Source organism: Macaca nemestrina, chromosome 6 (assembly GCF_043159975.1).
Source record: "Macaca nemestrina isolate mMacNem1 chromosome 6, mMacNem.hap1, whole genome shotgun sequence".
Taxonomy (NCBI): domain Eukaryota; kingdom Metazoa; phylum Chordata; class Mammalia; order Primates; family Cercopithecidae; genus Macaca; species Macaca nemestrina.
Genome location: NC_092130.1, coordinates 146,215,429 through 146,232,153, shown reverse-complemented (window position 1 = coordinate 146,232,153; position 16,725 = coordinate 146,215,429). Strand labels below are relative to the sequence as shown.

At 39.0% G+C, this 16,725-nt stretch overlaps 2 protein-coding genes across 5 annotated transcripts in view; one reads left to right on the top strand and one right to left on the bottom strand.

Annotated features, from left to right (window-relative positions):
* LOC105473058 (RAD1 checkpoint DNA exonuclease) overlaps positions 1 to 16,725 on the bottom strand; it is a 22,941-nt gene continuing 6,216 nt past the window's right edge. For 2 of the 4 annotated variants that reach the window (XM_011726660.2, XM_011726661.3), the window contains exons 2-6: positions 7,555 to 7,832; positions 6,319 to 6,427; positions 4,403 to 4,661; positions 2,020 to 2,118; positions 1 to 1,708 (exon numbers count right to left, since the gene is read on the bottom strand). In XM_011726660.2, the coding sequence (XP_011724962.1) occupies positions 1,531 to 1,708; positions 2,020 to 2,118; positions 4,403 to 4,661; positions 6,319 to 6,427; positions 7,555 to 7,752 (843 nt within the window). In that variant the 5' untranslated portion in view covers positions 7,753 to 7,832 and the 3' untranslated portion in view covers positions 1 to 1,530. Of the gene's footprint in view, positions 1,709 to 2,019; positions 2,119 to 4,402; positions 4,662 to 6,318; positions 6,428 to 7,554; positions 7,833 to 8,273; positions 8,412 to 16,725 lie in introns of those variants that run through there. The other 2 variants (XM_011726659.3, XM_011726662.3) reach the window with 2 other exon arrangements.
* Positions 8,491 to 16,725, top strand: part of LOC105473057 (biogenesis of ribosomes BRX1) — a 9,746-nt gene continuing 1,511 nt past the window's right edge. The window contains exons 1-8 of the mRNA XM_011726658.2: positions 8,491 to 8,755; positions 11,171 to 11,282; positions 12,413 to 12,456; positions 14,773 to 14,843; positions 15,099 to 15,148; positions 15,255 to 15,328; positions 15,550 to 15,600; positions 15,677 to 15,778. Of these exons, the coding sequence (XP_011724960.1) occupies positions 8,597 to 8,755; positions 11,171 to 11,282; positions 12,413 to 12,456; positions 14,773 to 14,843; positions 15,099 to 15,148; positions 15,255 to 15,328; positions 15,550 to 15,600; positions 15,677 to 15,778 (663 nt within the window). The 5' untranslated portion in view covers positions 8,491 to 8,596. The remainder of the gene's footprint in view (positions 8,756 to 11,170; positions 11,283 to 12,412; positions 12,457 to 14,772; positions 14,844 to 15,098; positions 15,149 to 15,254; positions 15,329 to 15,549; positions 15,601 to 15,676; positions 15,779 to 16,725) is intronic.

Below are 16,725 nucleotides of genomic sequence, written 5' to 3'. Positions count from 1 at the left end.
TTTGGTACACTTTTATTTGGGGGAGGTGGTGGTCACAATGACTAGCATCAGTGGGTAAGGCCCAGAAAGGCTAAATGAATCCTGCAATGGGATGACAGTTTTTTATCCTAAAGAACCATCTCACTCAAAAGGCCAATAGTGCCGTCCACGACCGGACACTGAGCTGTTGTCACCTGGTACGGTAACAAAGACAGAAGCTTCACTGTACTCATGTAATTTTTGCTACTAGAGAGTAAGTCAGATAATTTTAGTATTGTATTTTATTAAATATATTTATATGCCACAAAAATTATTTTAGTGACAACTACCAGGAAAGTACAAAATCACTTAATAACTGGTTTTCTACATCTTGATTTGTCAAGAAACTCATAGGTAAATGGAAAGTAATAAGTACTGACTGCCGTTACTTACTACAGTGAACAGTTTTGAGAACAAGAAGAAAACCTGTAACACTGAAAATTGCTTTATATCCCGTTCACAGATCTCTTTAAAAGGTCTACTTTAAAAATAAATCACATAAAGAATTGTTCAGACTTGTTTAGTGATGCCTTAACTTCAGAACATTTGCAAGGAAATTACATGTAAAAGCAATTATCTCAATACAATTAAATCCTATTAAAAAAAGTTTCAGGCCGGGCGCGGTGGCTCAAGCCTGTAATCCCAGTACTTTGGGAGGCCGAGGCGGGTGGATCACGAAGTCAGGAGATCGAGACCATCCTGGCTAACATGGTGAAACCCCGTCTCTACTAAAAATACAAAAAACTAGCCGCGCGTGGTGGCGGGCGCCTGTAGTCCCAGCTACTCGGAGGCTGAGGCAGGAGAATGGCGTAAACCCGGGAGGCGGAGCTTGCAGTGAGCCGAGATCGCGCCACTGCACTCCAGCCTGGGTGACACAGCGAGACTCCGTCTCAAAAAAAAAAAAAAAAAAAAAAAGAAAAAAAGTTTCCTATTAAAGAAAAAAGTTTCCTTTAAACCAGTGGTTCCCAAAATTTAGCATGCATCAGAATCTCCTGAGGGAAGCTTGTTAAAATACAGAATGCTGGCCTCCTCCCCAGAGTTTGCTACAAGTTTGCAGGCCGTTCTGATGTTGGTGTGGGCACAACACTTTGAGAACCACCACTTTATGATCTAGTCTCTAGAATTCAAACTAATAAGCAATGCTCATATGCCTTTGCTTTTTCTAATAGTAAATAAATAAAAGAACATTTCAGGTAGCTGCATCAAACTTTAAGCCTTTAGACTCTTGAAATGTTACATTGGCTCACATAACTGTGAGTTCAAAAGACAGAACTAAAGGACAGCCCTTAATAATCTATGACTACATGAAAACATTTATTTACATGCCCTCTACAAAACGTATTTAGAAAACACAGTAACTATTAGGTACACGACCTTGCTCCTATCTTCCCCATAGTGCTTCTTCTCTATAGAAAATCCAATATGAAATTATAAAGAGTACTGTACTCAGAATAAGAACTTCATCTGTCATAAATGTACACATAAATATCAGTGAATTGTCATACTCAAGACTCAAGATTCAGGAACTTCTTCATCAGGGCAGCAGTAATATTCCACAAAACATATTTGTCCATCTTCATTTCTAATCATATACTGTAATGAAAGGAAGCCTCTGTTATCTGTCCGAATAGATACCTTACAAGATAGGACTAATGCCTTTGTAGAGGGTTTCAGTAAAGAAATCTTGTATCTGTAGAAAACAAAATAAAAAGCTGTTATATCAACACAGTGAACACTGCTCAGAACTCCCAAGGACAAAAAGTAGCAAAACTAAGAATAAAATCAGGTACTTATCCAATTTGCTAATATTTTCTCTTGATGTTTTTAAAATTCATCCACTGTTAGAACCCTACATCCCCTAGTAAGTCCAGCACTCTACTGTTTATTTTTATAAAATGCTGTGCATTTTAATTAACAGATTGAAAGTGTTTTTATTTAACAGAAATCTGGTATTTAACCTCCTCTTTATCACCAATGGGAACCTCTATATTAAGAACTGACCTGTTGACTTGGGTCTGATTACAATGAAATGCTTCCATCAAATCAGAATCTTTGGGATAGTCAAGGTGGGAACTTCCTGCATTTCCAAAAGTAGATAACCTATAAAAAATGATTACCTCATTTATTCATTGGTCCAAAAATAAACCACATTAGGATCCAAATAAAGAAAACACTTCCTAAGAAATTCATACTAATGGAGGAAACAGACATGTACACAAATGCTTACAACACACGATAACAAGTACCATAATAAAGCTCCCACTAGAGTTCCGGGAGTTCAGGGCAACTAATCAACGGCTTTGAAGAAAATCAATTGTAAAAGGAAAAGGGTAGCGGACACTTTAATTTCATTACCCTAATCCTACTCTGAAAATGACTTTTCCTCATCCTTAAGTCAGAAATATATAATGGGAGAGAGAATTGAGGACTGATGGAAGACCTTGATCTAAGTCAACTGCAACCCTTAGGTCTGTTTCCAATCCTACACCGAGCAATTACAGCTTTTCTGTATCTTAGACTGCTCTCAAGGCTATTTCATGGTTTTCCTCACTTGGTAACACCAAAAGTTATTTGTAGACAATTTGTAAGTGTTAATATGCTGATTTAATCTGCAAGAACTTCTGAAGCATTTGCTGCAGGGTTAGCACATTGCTAACTATTATATGAGCATGGTGATAAGATCCAGGTTGGTTTTCTCTAAGCTCCATTTCTGCCCCCCATCTTCCAGGTGTTGGTTTTCCTGGGGTCCATCTTTTCTTTCTTCTAATATAATCTCTCTCTCTGACCCGTCTCATCCATGCCCAGCCATGATGATGGTTCCCAAATCTAAATTTCCAGTCTAAATGGATCTCCTGAGCACCATAACTATGCATCCAGCTACTCCCTAGTGTCACAGGTACTTAAAATTTAACATATCCAGGAAAAAATTTCAACTCCTACCTCCCCTACCATCAAATTGAACATATCCAGGAAAAAATTTCAACTCCTACCTCCCTACCACCAAATTGTTTCCCATCCTGGAGATGAAAGATATCATGGTCCATCTAGTTACCCAGGCTGAGAGAGATCACTGAGGAGATCCTCTGAAATATTGTTTAAGTACCTGAAATTTTTCACTTCATTCCACTGCTAAAGTAGGGTTTCCAATTTCCATTTTGGTTAACACTTTTATCGGACCCTGAGCCAAATTCTTAACTCCCCAAAGTCATGAGAAGGGCCTGTGATTCTTTTTTTTTTTTGAGACAGAGTGTCACTCTGTCACCCAGGCTGGAGTGCAGTGGTGAAATCTCAGCTCACTGCAACATCTGCCTCCTGGGTTCAAGTGACTCTCCCACCTCAGCCTCCCGAGTAGCTGGGATTATAGGCAAGCGCCACCACGCCCAGCTAATTTTTCTACTTTTAGTAGAGACAGGGTTTCACCATGTTGGCCAGGCTGGTCTTGAACTCCTGACCTCAAATGATCCGCCCACTTCAGCCTCCCAAAGTGCTGGGATTACAGGTGTGAGCCACTGCACTTTTACAGCCAGGCCTGTAATTCTTCTAAAGTAGTTACAAAAAGAATACCTTATTCCTTTTATTCCATATGTCTTTAGTGCCTTTATTTAACATTCTGAAATATTTCAAAAAGAGAGTATTTAGATCCTGAAATATTCTGAAAAGAGAATATTTAGATCCTCTCTCTAAATTGCTAGAATCTCTAAAGTGAGTCTAACCCTGAACAGACACTTGTGTTAAAGTATCAGGAGCAGCTTTTTTGACATGGTATTCCTGCTGAAAACTGCCCTATCTTGGGAAGCCAGCTTTGAGCAATCATCTCTAAATCCTTATATAAGCGTTTCTCAGGTATCTCTGTGTGCTATATTGGTACTTAATGGTTTGCTGTTTCACGTATGTTGGTTTCACCTTGGTTTTAAGCTGTTCTTCCCATAATGCTTAATAAGATGAATAAGCACATGGTAGGTGATCAACAGATACTTGGTGACTGAATGAACCATGTGTAGAAAACATTTTCTTCTGCAACCGGAACTTGAAAAAGATACCATAATACAAACACCCTTTCAAACACTTAAACCCAATTTTCCTCATGATGTAACCTGATCTATGACAGTAAGTAGTAGCACAATGAAAATACCACTCATTTATAAATTAGGGGACTGGGTTTCTCATCTAGATGCCACCACCACCTAAATATGACATAGTGAGTGAATCTTCCTGGGTCTTAAGTTTCTTGAACCATAAAATTATAAGGTAACAGTACAAGCTGTCTAAAGTTGTGAAAACTCTAAAAATGTGGATAATAAAAATTTTGCACCCTAAGCAAATGTCTAAGTGGGAAGATGGGAGTACAGACCACATTAACTATAACTGCACTGCTCTCAAGTACCTGAAATAAGGCTTGTCAGGAGACATGGTAATTTGTAGGACTTCACTCGTCATATCCAATTCAGAAAATGCTTCACGGAGCCCCTCTGACTGCAGAATAATTTTATTAATAACATTGGTGCTGCAGAAATCAAAATCCAAGGTCTCCTCAGGTTCCTGCGTATTGATTTTGCAGACTGTTACCACTCCTCCTTCTTCCAGAAACAGCATCAAAGGGTAACCATAACCTTGGTAACACATCCGAAGTGCAGTTAAAGTCCCTGCAATGGAAAGAAGTCATACTTGGCGTTAGCTTTATAGCTCTGGGTTCAGCTTCTCCTCGAAATGATACATCAAATTTCTCAAGAATAATTTATTCCGTCCAATTTCTCACATACATGTATTTCCTCATAAAAAGGGATTACATCTTCCCTGATGACAGTTGTGTGTAGACAATTCCAAAAATATAAGAAAACTGGGAACCAGAATAAAACGTAACATAATTCTTTGGAATCATTTTCAGGTTGTCATAAACACCTCAGAAGTAGCTTGTTGATTTTACATCCATAAAATTTCAGAATAGAGAATCTATATGGATCAACACAGCAAGTAACTAAATTGCTGCAGAACAGGGTATGCTATTCCTTGAAGGTTCAATGTGTGTAACAGTGGATTGCTATCATCTGTACTGTAACGTCAGTGTACTCACTATGACAAGGATCCTTCTAACTTTTCCAACTGGGAGATATTTATATTTCCTCACATTTTAAAATCAAACTGAGAGAAAAAGAGGGTTGTTAATGGTGGTGTAAATTTTAACACTGCAAGCCACTAGCGGCAAGGAGGACTATGACAGGATATTCAAAGTCCTTCTCCTTGCTGGACTGAGAGCCACAGTGAGGAATGGAACATGACAGATGCTTTTACGAAAAACCAGCTGGAGAACACTGTCATTAGAAAATGTGTAATTCAACAGTGGAACTGTCTGTGGAAAGTTAAAATACACTTTTCTGGAGAACTATATTGAATTTTTCCTAGCTAATCTCCAGGTTGCTTTCCTATGAAATAAAATTCTGGGGATTCCTTACAGTTTTATACCTACAGCAATTGAATTTCACCATTCTTAAAAATAATTCCCTTAACAAATAAAAAGATATACATTTTAAAGAAAATCATTTGGCAGCCGGGCACGGTGGCTCGTGCCTGTAATCCCAGCACTTCAGGAGTCTGAGGCGGGCAGATCACCTGAGGTCTGGAGTTTGAGACCAGCCTGGCTAACATGGTGAAATCTCATCTCTACTAAAAATACAAAAAAGTAGCCGGGCATGGTGGCACGTGCCTGTAATCCCAGCTACTTGGGAGGCTGAGGCAGGAGAAGCGCTTGAACCTGGGAGGCAGAGGTTGCAGTGAGCCGAGATTCTGCCATTGTACTCCAGCTTGGGCAACAAGAGAGAAACTCCGTCTCAAAAACACCAAAAAATCATTTATCAAAATAGACATAACTTATAAAATATGGCTTAAAAGAAACAAATTTTGAACACAGTAAACTAGGAGTCAGGAGAACTGGCTTTCGTTTTTCTCTGCCACTAACTAGCTGAGTAATTCTGGACAAGTTAGGGAAGAGAAGCAATTAAAACATTTCACAATGTTAAAGATATTAAAGACATGTCCAAAGTATTCTTTTGGCCAGTTCAAATTTAAAATCCCTCAAAGCCCTGTAAATTAAAAAAAGATGAATGTAAATACTTTTACAAATATGAAAGAACTATAAACATACTTGCAATTAACATTGTGAAATGTTAGAACCCATGACTGTGGCCACCGAAAAATGAATTGGCATTAGCTTTCTGAACAAATGTTTATATTCCAAATAACTTCCTGTATTTTTCTGACCACTGTATATAACACTTTTATGTCTTTATACTGATAATAGTTTACCTGGCATAGGACTTGATCCAAAAATAGACAAACAGTCTAAAAGGACAGTTAAATTAATTCGAAAAGTAACAGACTCTTCCTGAACTTTAAATTCCTGAAATATTCCAGCCTACGGAAAAAGTAAAAATGAAAATTGTTATGTAAAAGAATGAAAATATACAAGGTCCTAGATTTCACTTTATATGTTTAAAAAATACAATACTGTGCTAATCCCATGAGAATAATTTCTGATTAGCAATCAAAACATCTTAGAGACTTCCTTTGAAGCATCCTTATATCCATTCCTGGATCTAAAACTATCCCTCTGGGACTCTCCCTTATCTCGTTTTTGTGCGTATCACTACTGCTAAGGTCACTTGGAAAACAGACGGATGACTTGATAATGCATGAGCAATATTAGTTACAACTTTTATTATTATTTTTTATTGATTCGGGGGTCTCACTACGGTTACTCAGGCTGGTCTTTAATGCCTGAGTTCAAGCGATCTTCGTGCCTCAGCCTCAGTCTCCTGAGCAGCTGGAAATACAGGTGTGAGCCACTATACCATGTTGCCGCACGAGGACGAGAACCATGTCTTATTTACCTCTCTATCCCTGAGGTCATGCTGTGCACTTACGTGTTAAAAAAAATGCTTAGTTGAATTTGCAATCCTATCTGAACCATACAAATATTACTTTGGAAGAACAAAAATTCTATTACAACCAGTAAAGGGAAAAAATACTCTTTAGTAACAGCAAGGTGGTAGTATCGCAGTGGTAAAAAGAGCAGATATTCTGGAAACAAATGTTCAGGGTTCTTATCCCAATTCAGCCACTTACCAGCTGTGGGACTGTTGGCAAATCACTTAAAATTGTGCCTCGTTTCCACATATATAAAACGGGAATAACAATAGAACCTGCCTTATAGGACTATTGTTAAAATTAAATAAGTTAAACACTAAGAAGACTGTAGCCTAGCCGATAGTCTAGTTTAATAAACTTTAGTCATTACTAACCATTATCTCTGTGAAACAAGATGGGAAAAGAATTTGTTACCGGGAGAGAAAAAAAAAATTCAAGTAATGACGTTTGTTCTCTAACGTAAGACTATTAAGTTATTTATTATTTATTATGACTATTGACTATTAAGTTATTATGAGTATTAAGTTATTTATTATGTCTACTAAAACCTTCGGATTTCATTAAATTGCATTTAGAATATCTATGGCACAGGCTTAAAGGTGCCTACTTCCATACCTGAATAAAAGCATTTGCTTGCACACACTTTGCATTTTCCACTGTTACTTTGATACCATTTTTAGTTGCGAAACACGTGGCATGCTCTCGGAAATGAATAGCTTTCAAAATAGTGGAGAGATTCCTAACGTTGTCAAGGCTGGCCACAAGGCTGTACTGATCATCCTCATCTTGGATCTGCTGGGTCAGAAGGGGCATAGTCCACTGCGCATTCGGCCCGGAGGGAAATGCTCCTAGGGCCAACACCTGCTCGGCGAATCGCGAAACACCTGAAGGGACTGGACAATAAAACTCACATCAGTGCAGGCGAGGTCTGGCGAGCTCCACCTGCGCTGAGAGGTGGACGGGGGCTGGGCGGCTGAACTCAGCTGACCAGGCCGAACCCCACCTATGTCACTTAATTGTCTTTGTAATTTTGCGGGAAAATTGTTACTATTTCCTCGTCTCTGTAAGAGGACAATAACGTGAAAAGTTGTGAAGAATGAAGACACGCAACTGACACGGTATCTCCGCTTGGGGCCAGCTTCTCCCGGCCAAACAAACAGGAGCTATGAATCCGACCGCGGCACCAGCCTCGCTTCCAACAGAACAGGCGATGGGGGGGAGCGCCCAGAGTGTCCAGAAGATCCCTCAAGAGTCCCACACAAGCCCATTCACCAGCCCGCCCGCGGGACAGCATCGCTTATTAGTCTCGGGGTCCCCGAGTGCGGACACCCTACCTTTGCGGTGGGGTCTGGACGCCCGAGAGACCTTCCCAGAAAAGTCCCTGAGGAGGAGCTAGACAGCTCTGAGAAATCGCGTAGGAAGTGGAGCCGGTCCCGCCACTCTTCAGACCTGCCCTCCACTTCCGCCACCGTCACTACAGAGCTGAAGGAGGCCTAGAGAGCCGCGCGTGCAGCGCCACTGAGACCGGAAGGAGACACCGCAGACCTGGAGGACAACCGCGTAACTGAGCGCTTAGAGCCACCGAACCATAGAGATCGGAAAGAGGAGCGAGAGGCAACGCCGGAAAACAGGCCAAGAGCGCAGGCAGTAAGGCAAGATGGCGGCAACCAAGAGGAAACGGCGTGGAAGCTTGGCAGTGCAGCCGAAGAAGCCAAAAAGAAACGAAAAAGATGCCGCGCCGCCAACTAAGCGGCACACCACCGCAGAGGAGGTGGAGGAAGAAGAGAGGGACCGGATCCCAGGCCCCGTTTGCAAGGTAGAAGGGGATGCCCCCGGGCTACACCGGCGGCGGCGGCTCTGTGCGTCTTTTCTTGGGTTACTTACTTGACTACAGCTCTGCTAATTTCAGAGTAGCCAGAGTGTTAACGGTAGGTCGATTTTAGCAATCCTCCCAGCCAGACTGGGCACCGAGTTATCAGCTAATCATTGTGCACGTGTCCGCCCTCCTGGAGGCGGCGGGTTTTAAAATCTTTACCCGGCCCACGGGAAAGCGACTTACAGGGTGCTCAGATCTAGCGTTTTGTCTTCGTAGTTGTTGAGTTGTTTTGTTTTGTTTTGTTTTTTAAATATTTTTGAAAAGTAGGGCTTTTCCTTGGCTATTTCTCGCTGTTGAGTATTTCTTCCAGTGATTAGTATGCCCATATACTGCCATAGTCAGCCACTCTCAGTCAGGGATCCTACAGTTTGTTAGGTGAGCCTTTAAAAAGTTGTTGCCCTTAGGACTGTGACTCTGATTTGTTAACCAGTTTTCAACTCAAGGGATAATGAAAAATAGGCTAGGTACTATGAGCTTTACTTGTATTCAACAGACATTGAATGTGCCATGCATTTTACCAAGTTAGGCATCCTTTGGGTTTGAGATTGCAAAGGTGACTAGCATGTGACCCCTTCCTCCTGAAATGTTGGAGTTTAGGAGGAAACTTAAGAATTCAAATAAGTTGATGGTTTTTATTCAAAAGAAGTGCACGTTAGTTGGAATTAGCTAGATTTCCTTCAACTGAGAACTCATCTTAAGCTAGACAGAATACTGTGAAGGCAAGGATTATCTTTGACGTTAATTTCTGCGTCCTCCGCACTTAGCAGAGTAGTCTAGCACGCAGTAGGTGTTAAGTCAATGACCCCGTGTGGTGTGATGGCAAGCTCTAGGAAAGGAGTGTGAGCTCTGAGGAATAAAAGATAAGTGTAAATTCTAGCCCCGCTCTTTTCTGCGCTCTTTTCTGACCTGCAGATTGGGGCCGGGGAGGGGGGAGAGAATATTTACTTTTTATGAAAAATAAGCTGGGCTTGTACACTTCCAATAAATGTTAGTGTTCTCACTCTTCCCTTAAGGAGCTAGATAGTATCCATAATCTGAGCCATACTTTGATACATTCTATGGAAATGCAAGAGATGGAGATTACGTTTACCCTAGTATAATAAGATAAAGAATCATGAAGGATTTAGTCTTTAAGCTGCATATCAGAAGAAGTGTAGAATTTTGACATTCAAAAGACTTTGAAGTAGGGAAATGCTGAAAAATGTAAAAAATAGAGCCAGATTGGATTGCATTAGGCTTCATTTGGGGCAATAATGATGTAAAAATGAAAATGTATTTTACAATTCAGTGTCGAAGCTATGTCGTTTGAACTTTGTTTAGAAAACTCTGGGAAGTAAGGATGTGACTGAAGTATTACTTTAAAAATGGCCGGGCGCGGTGGCTCACGCCTGTAATCCCAGCATTTTGGGAGGCCAAGGAGGGTGGATCACTAGGTCAGGAGTTCAAGACCAGCCTGGCCAAGATGGTGAAACCCTGTCTCTACTAAAACTACAAAAAAAAAACAGCCAGGTGCAGTGGTGGGCACCCATAACCCCAGCTACTCAGGAGGCTGAGGCAGGAGAGTCGTTTGAACCCGGGAGGTGGAGATTGCGCCACTGCCCTCCAGCCTGGGTGACAGAGTGAGACTCCATCTCAAAAAAAAAAAAAAAAAAAAAGAGTAAACTTGAAAGAGCTAGTCAACTATATCCGTTGGAGGTGTTCTTCATGTCTGAGAAAGTTAGCCATTTAGGAGTTTTGCAGTTAATATAAGACTCTAAGTGCAGTGTGAATAAGAAAGGATTAAGAATTGTGAGAAATTATTATGAGACCTCTGCATGGAGAGCACAGAAATAAAAGAGGGCTAAGAAAGAACTTTCAGGGTTGGGAGGAGGAATTGGAGAGATTGAAGATGAAAAACAGGAAACCAAGGAGGGCATTTCTGGGTGGCAGATGTGGTCAGTGAATGTTGGTGAGAGATGAAATTAAAGGAGTCAGGATGGTTTGACTTGCTACCTGGAAGCTCTTAAAAAACAAACAGGGCCAGGTGCAGTGGTTCTCACCTATAATCCCAGCACTTTGGGAGGCCAAGCCGCTTGAGCCCAGGTGTTGGAGACCAGCCTGGGCAACATAGGGAGACTCCTGTCTCTACAAAAGAAAAAAAATACTAACTGGGCATGGTGGCACATGTCTGTAGTATCCAGCTACTGCAGATGCTGAGGTGGGAGGATCACTTGAGCCCAGGAACTTGAAACTGCAGTGAGCTGTGAGCATGCATCACTGCACTTCAGTCTGGACAACAGTGTGAGACCCTGTCACAAAACAAGGTCAGTTCAGTATGAGATTTTAAAATCTTTTTAACATTTTCTTTTTCTTTAGGGCAAGTGGAAAAATAAGGAACGGATTCTCATCTTTTCTTCCAGAGGAATAAATTTCAGGACAAGACATTTAATGCAGGACTTGAGAATGTTGATGCCTCATTCTAAAGCAGGTGCCTTTGTATCATATACTTTAGAAATTTCTGTCTATAAACTTAGCTATTTTTATGTTTTCACTTATTTTATATATTCTTCATTTGTTCAGTGTTTTCACGAAAAAAACACAATACCTTTTATCTTTTCAAGTGCCACAATTTTTCTAGTTAACATTTTGTAAGAAATTCTTTAGACTTCATTAGGTAGTTTCTTTACTTTTTAAAACAGATGTCCTAATATTATTGAAACATTTCTTGAAAGTCCAGGAATGCCTTCACTGGAATGTTTCTAAAGGTCCTGAGATAGGTGGGATGGTTTGTCCTAAGTGCCAAGGACTGCCATGTGTTGCTTTTTGGGCTTTTTTTTTTTTTTTTTTAACTGTTTTTGTTGAAAAATGTACCTGGGATAGAATTTGAAGCACCTTTTAAGTTGGAGTCGAAAAAAGTAAAGTAAATTAGCCAGGTGTGGGACCACTTGCCTGCAGTCCCAGCTACACAGGAGTCTCAAGCAGGAGGATGGCTTGAGCCCAGGAGGTCAAGGCTGCCATGAGCCATGATTGTGCCACTACACTTCAGCCTGGGCAAGGAGCAAGACCCTGTCTCAAAAAAAAAAAAAAACAACATTGTTTAGAACAGTGGAGTGGCAACGCATCATATTTTTGCTTATGTTGAGAGGTGTTTTGGGGTTTTTTTGGTTTTTTTTATTTTAAAAATTTTAACTTTTTTTTAGATTCAAGGAGTATATGTGCAGATTTGTTTCACAGGCATAAAGTCAGTTTTCTTTGACATCTGTGATTAACAAGTGAAAGATATCTTCATTGAAACTGGTTTCCTTTAACATAGTCTTTGGTTTGTGAGAATTTTCCCATTTTTGAAAAGGATTCCTAAAATACCTAAATACTGAGAAACACTGCTTACACTATAATTTCTAATTCTTACAGACTCTATTTTATTTTCTTTACATTTACAAAGAGTCAAGATTTTTTAAGCGATTGTTTTCAGGTCTTGTTTTGAAAATTAATAATAAAATCTCCTTTAAACTGAAGAGTGTAAAAACACTTATTTTTTAGATAGCATATGTGGTTTGATTGAAATATCTTTGAAATCACCTTTAATTTACTTGCTTTGTCTTTTTTTTCTTTTTCTAGATACTAAAATGGATCGTAAGGATAAGCTATTTGTGATTAACGAGGTAATTTTAGAAAGGAATTGCAATAAAATATTTTAAAAACATTAACAGTGGCTCATTTCAAAAATAAGTCATTCAGTGACTTTAAAAATTGTTTTGTAAAAACTATTCAGACACGTTTTATTAACTCTTCAATAACTGCTCTTCCAGATTTTTCTCCTACAGTTTAGTGCTTCAGTCATGTCTGTTTGTTTTGTCTGAACAAGCATATTGAAATCTCAGAAGGATTATGTCTCATTTTTTAACCCCGTAGTGTCTAGTATTATGCTAAATCCATAGTAGGTACTCAAAAAATGATCAGTCAGCATATATAAAGTAAAATAAGAAGTCCATTAAACATATCTATATATGTAGAAACCCCACATGATAAAAAGTGTTTTGCCAGTATTAAAAGTGATTTGTGTGGAACTGCTCTTAAGGTATTACAAACTAGGAATAGGTTACATTTTCAAAGTATACTACACTTATGTATATTTTTTTAACCTCTGGAAGCACAGAACATGAATTTACATTTTAAAGCAAAATTTTCAAAACTTAGAAGAATTAGGATCATTTTTTTCCTATTAGCCTTCTTGAGAGCACAAATTTTTGAACCTCTGCTATAATACCACATCATTCTATGTGTTGCAGAAACTGTGTTTAACAGAGCAATGTCCCTGTCATTATGGAACTTACATTCTAATGGAGACAGGCCATAAACAAGGTTTATAATTTCAAGTGAAGATAGGAGAAATGAAGCAGGTTATAGGTTTTCAGCAGCTGAGACTAGACCGGAAAAACCTGTTCAAAGGGATGATGTTTAACTTAATATTTGAGCAGAGATTTAATGAAGGAGAAATATGGTAAAAGACCATCTAGGAAGAGAAAATGGCAACTACAAAGGCCCAGAAGTGGCACAAGCTTCCCATTTTTGTGTTTATTCTAAGACCAATAAGAAACAAAAGCATTGGACCTAAGTTTTTTTTTTTTTAAGTTGTCAAGGTTTGTTTATTTGTTTAACTGGTTTTGGAGACAAAGTCTCACTCTTACCCAGGCTGGAGTGAAGTGACATGATCTCAACTCACTGCAGCCTCTGCTTCCTGGGTTTAAGCAGTTCTCCTGCATCAGCCTCCCAAGTAGCTGGGACTACAGGCACACGCCACTATGCCCAGCTAATTTTTTTGTATTTTTAGTAGTGATGGGGCTTTGCCGGGTTGCTCAGGCAATTCACCCACCTCGGCCTCCCAAAGTGCTGGGGTTACAGGCATGAACCTCATCCACCCATAAGTTGTTAGGTTTAAAGTCTTAAATAGTTTGGAGTTTATGAGTACTATATTAATTAGGGTTTATGAATACTACAGAAATATAAGACTTCACTCCTGTAATGTTTTTATATCTTCTCAAGTGTGACTTTTGTAAGCCTTGAAGACATTGAAGTTTAATTTGAAATAGGTTTTATATACTTAGGCTTTTTACCCAATCCCTTAATGACTTTATAGAACCAAATCACCAGAAATGATAGTATAAATGAAGAACAACTTAAGTTTTGTAATCTTAATATCAAAAAGCTAAAAAGTTAAAAACCAAAATAATCATTAAAAAGGATGTTTTTAGTTCTGTAAGGACTGGATTTTCGTAAGATTGGCTAAGAAGATTGATTATGAAGGATCAACATAAGATTAGTTGTGGTATTCCTTATCTATTTTTAGTCTCTGTAGTTTGTACATGGGACTATGGGCAGAAGAGGTTCCTGGCCAGGCGTTGTGGCTCACGCCTGTAATCCCAGCACTTTGGGAGGCCAAGGCAGGCAGATCACCCGAGGTCAGGAGTTCAAGACCAGCCTGACCAACATGGAGAAACCCCATCTCTACTAAAAATACAAAATTAGCAGGGCGTGATGGCGCATGCCTGTAATCCCAGCTACTCTGGAGGCTGAAGCAGGAGAATCATTTGAACCTGAGAGGTGGAGGTTGCGGTAAGCCAAGATCGTGCCATTGCACTCCAGCCTGGGCAACAAGAGCGAAACTCCATCTCAAAAAAAAAAAAAAAAAAAAAAGGAGGGGGGAGGTTTCCAGTAATCAGAAGTGAGACCATTTTAGATGCTAGGCCCAAAAATATGATAGATAATTTCATCCAAGATACGGGCAGAGCATCTAGTTTACCTTGTGTAGAATACCTAGAAGGAACTTAAAGGTAACTTCTGTGAATAAATGTTTTGGTCTTTGTAGCCTATTAGCCTGGTTAGGTATTTTTGAGATAATCTAAATGATATTAATCACATATAATTACTTTAGTTCTCACTTTTATCTACTTCATTTTCCTATACTTTGCTTCCTTTAGGTTTGTGAAATGAAGAACTGTAATAAATGCATCTATTTTGAAGCTAAGAAAAAACAAGATCTCTATATGTGGTAAGAGAATGTATTAAGATATTGGTTAAACTCCTTTATTTAAGTGGATTTGTTCTTTGTACCTTTTATGTTATAGACTCCTAGTCTTTCATGGTAAGAGGTTGAGAATGAATAAAACTTTTTTGATTTCACAAAACTTGATACCTTTAAAGAAAATTAAATATATGAATATAAGCATATTATTTATGGTGAATAGGTGGTAAGCATTGACTGCATTCGCTGATCAGTTGAAAAAGCTTCCTCTATATCTTTCAGGCTTTCAAATTCACCTCATGGACCGTCTGCTAAATTCCTTGTTCAAAATAGTAAGTTGACTCAATAAAATTTTTTAGATGAGGAAATTAAAAATAATCTTTTGAAATAGTTGTGCAAAAGTTGTAACTATTTTTGTTTTCGTTGCAATTTTTCTAGTTCATACCCTTGCTGAACTAAAGATGACTGGAAACTGTTTGAAAGGTTCTCGGCCCCTTTTGTCTTTTGACCCTGTAAGTTTCTCATTCAGTGTATGAGGTCTAATTTTCTTATCTGGCGTGGTTGTTTTTAGTAGATATAGTTGTGTAATTCAATTTAGTTTCACCCTCACCTTGATTTTATGGATTATCAATTATTTCAGGCACATTTATAATGAGGTTATAGAAACAAATGAGCAAACAGTTTTAAACAAGGCAATCTACTGTTAAATAATATGCTTCCTTTATTTTTATAGGCTTTTGATGAATTACCACATTATGCTTTGTTAAAAGAACTCTTAATTCAGGTAAATATCTTTTAGCTATCCAAAATATACATGATATGTCTTGGAATAAGGAACTAACATACACTTTTTAAACTAGATCTTTAGTACACCACGGTATCATCCCAAAAGCCAACCATTCGTGGACCATGTGTTTACTTTCACCATTTTGGATAATAGGATATGGTTTCGGAACTTTCAGGTAAGCTTTACTTGATTTTTTAAATTATACCTTCTTTTTAACGGAATTAAATTTATTTATTTATTTATTTATTTATTGAGACACAGTCTCGCTCTTGTTGCCCAGGCTGGAGTGCAGTGGCACAATCTCGGCTCACTGCAACCCCCACCTCCCGGGTTCAAGCTTCTCTTGCCTCAGCTTCCTGAGTAACTGGGATTACAGGCACCCGTAATCACGCCTGGCTAATTTTTTTAGTTTTAGTAGAGATGGGGTTTTACCATGTTGACCAGGCTGGTCTCAAACTCCTAACCTCAGGTGATCCTCCCACTTTGGCCTCCCAAAGTCTGGGATTCCAGGCGTGAGCCACTGCGCCAGGCCTAAGTTTTTTTTTATCAGAGATAGAGTGTCACAGTGTTGCCTAGGTTGATCTTGAACCTCCTGGCCTCAAATGATCATCCCTCCTCAGCATCTTGAGTAGGTGGGATTACAGGTGTGAGCCACTGTACATGACCAATTTTTAATTAAACTTTTAGATAAGGATATACAGGGTCTGCATACACAAAAAATGCAAACAATCCTTTTGTTTTAAATAGCTTCCTTTTCCCTAAAGAGATTGCTGCAAGTAACTATGTAGTGTCTTATACTTTAAGTGATCTCTACCTACTTCTATTCATGACTGTTAGTTGATACAGAGTATGGATTTCCTAATAAGCCATTATATATTTCACTTTATAGAAAAGGAATAGCTTGAAAATCCATGAGATACTTGGGTTCCTAATTTGTGGAAAGTGCTGTAAAGGATACAGTAAAATATAAGTTTCTCTCTAAAAGCTTTAAAACCACCTCAAGGGTTAAGACCTAGCAAAATGTAATTGCTATAGAAGGCATTCAGTGGCAACTGTTAGATGATGAGTCATACAGTGACTCATTCAGGAAAAAAGAAGAGGTGATTCTAGAAATCTTGAAGC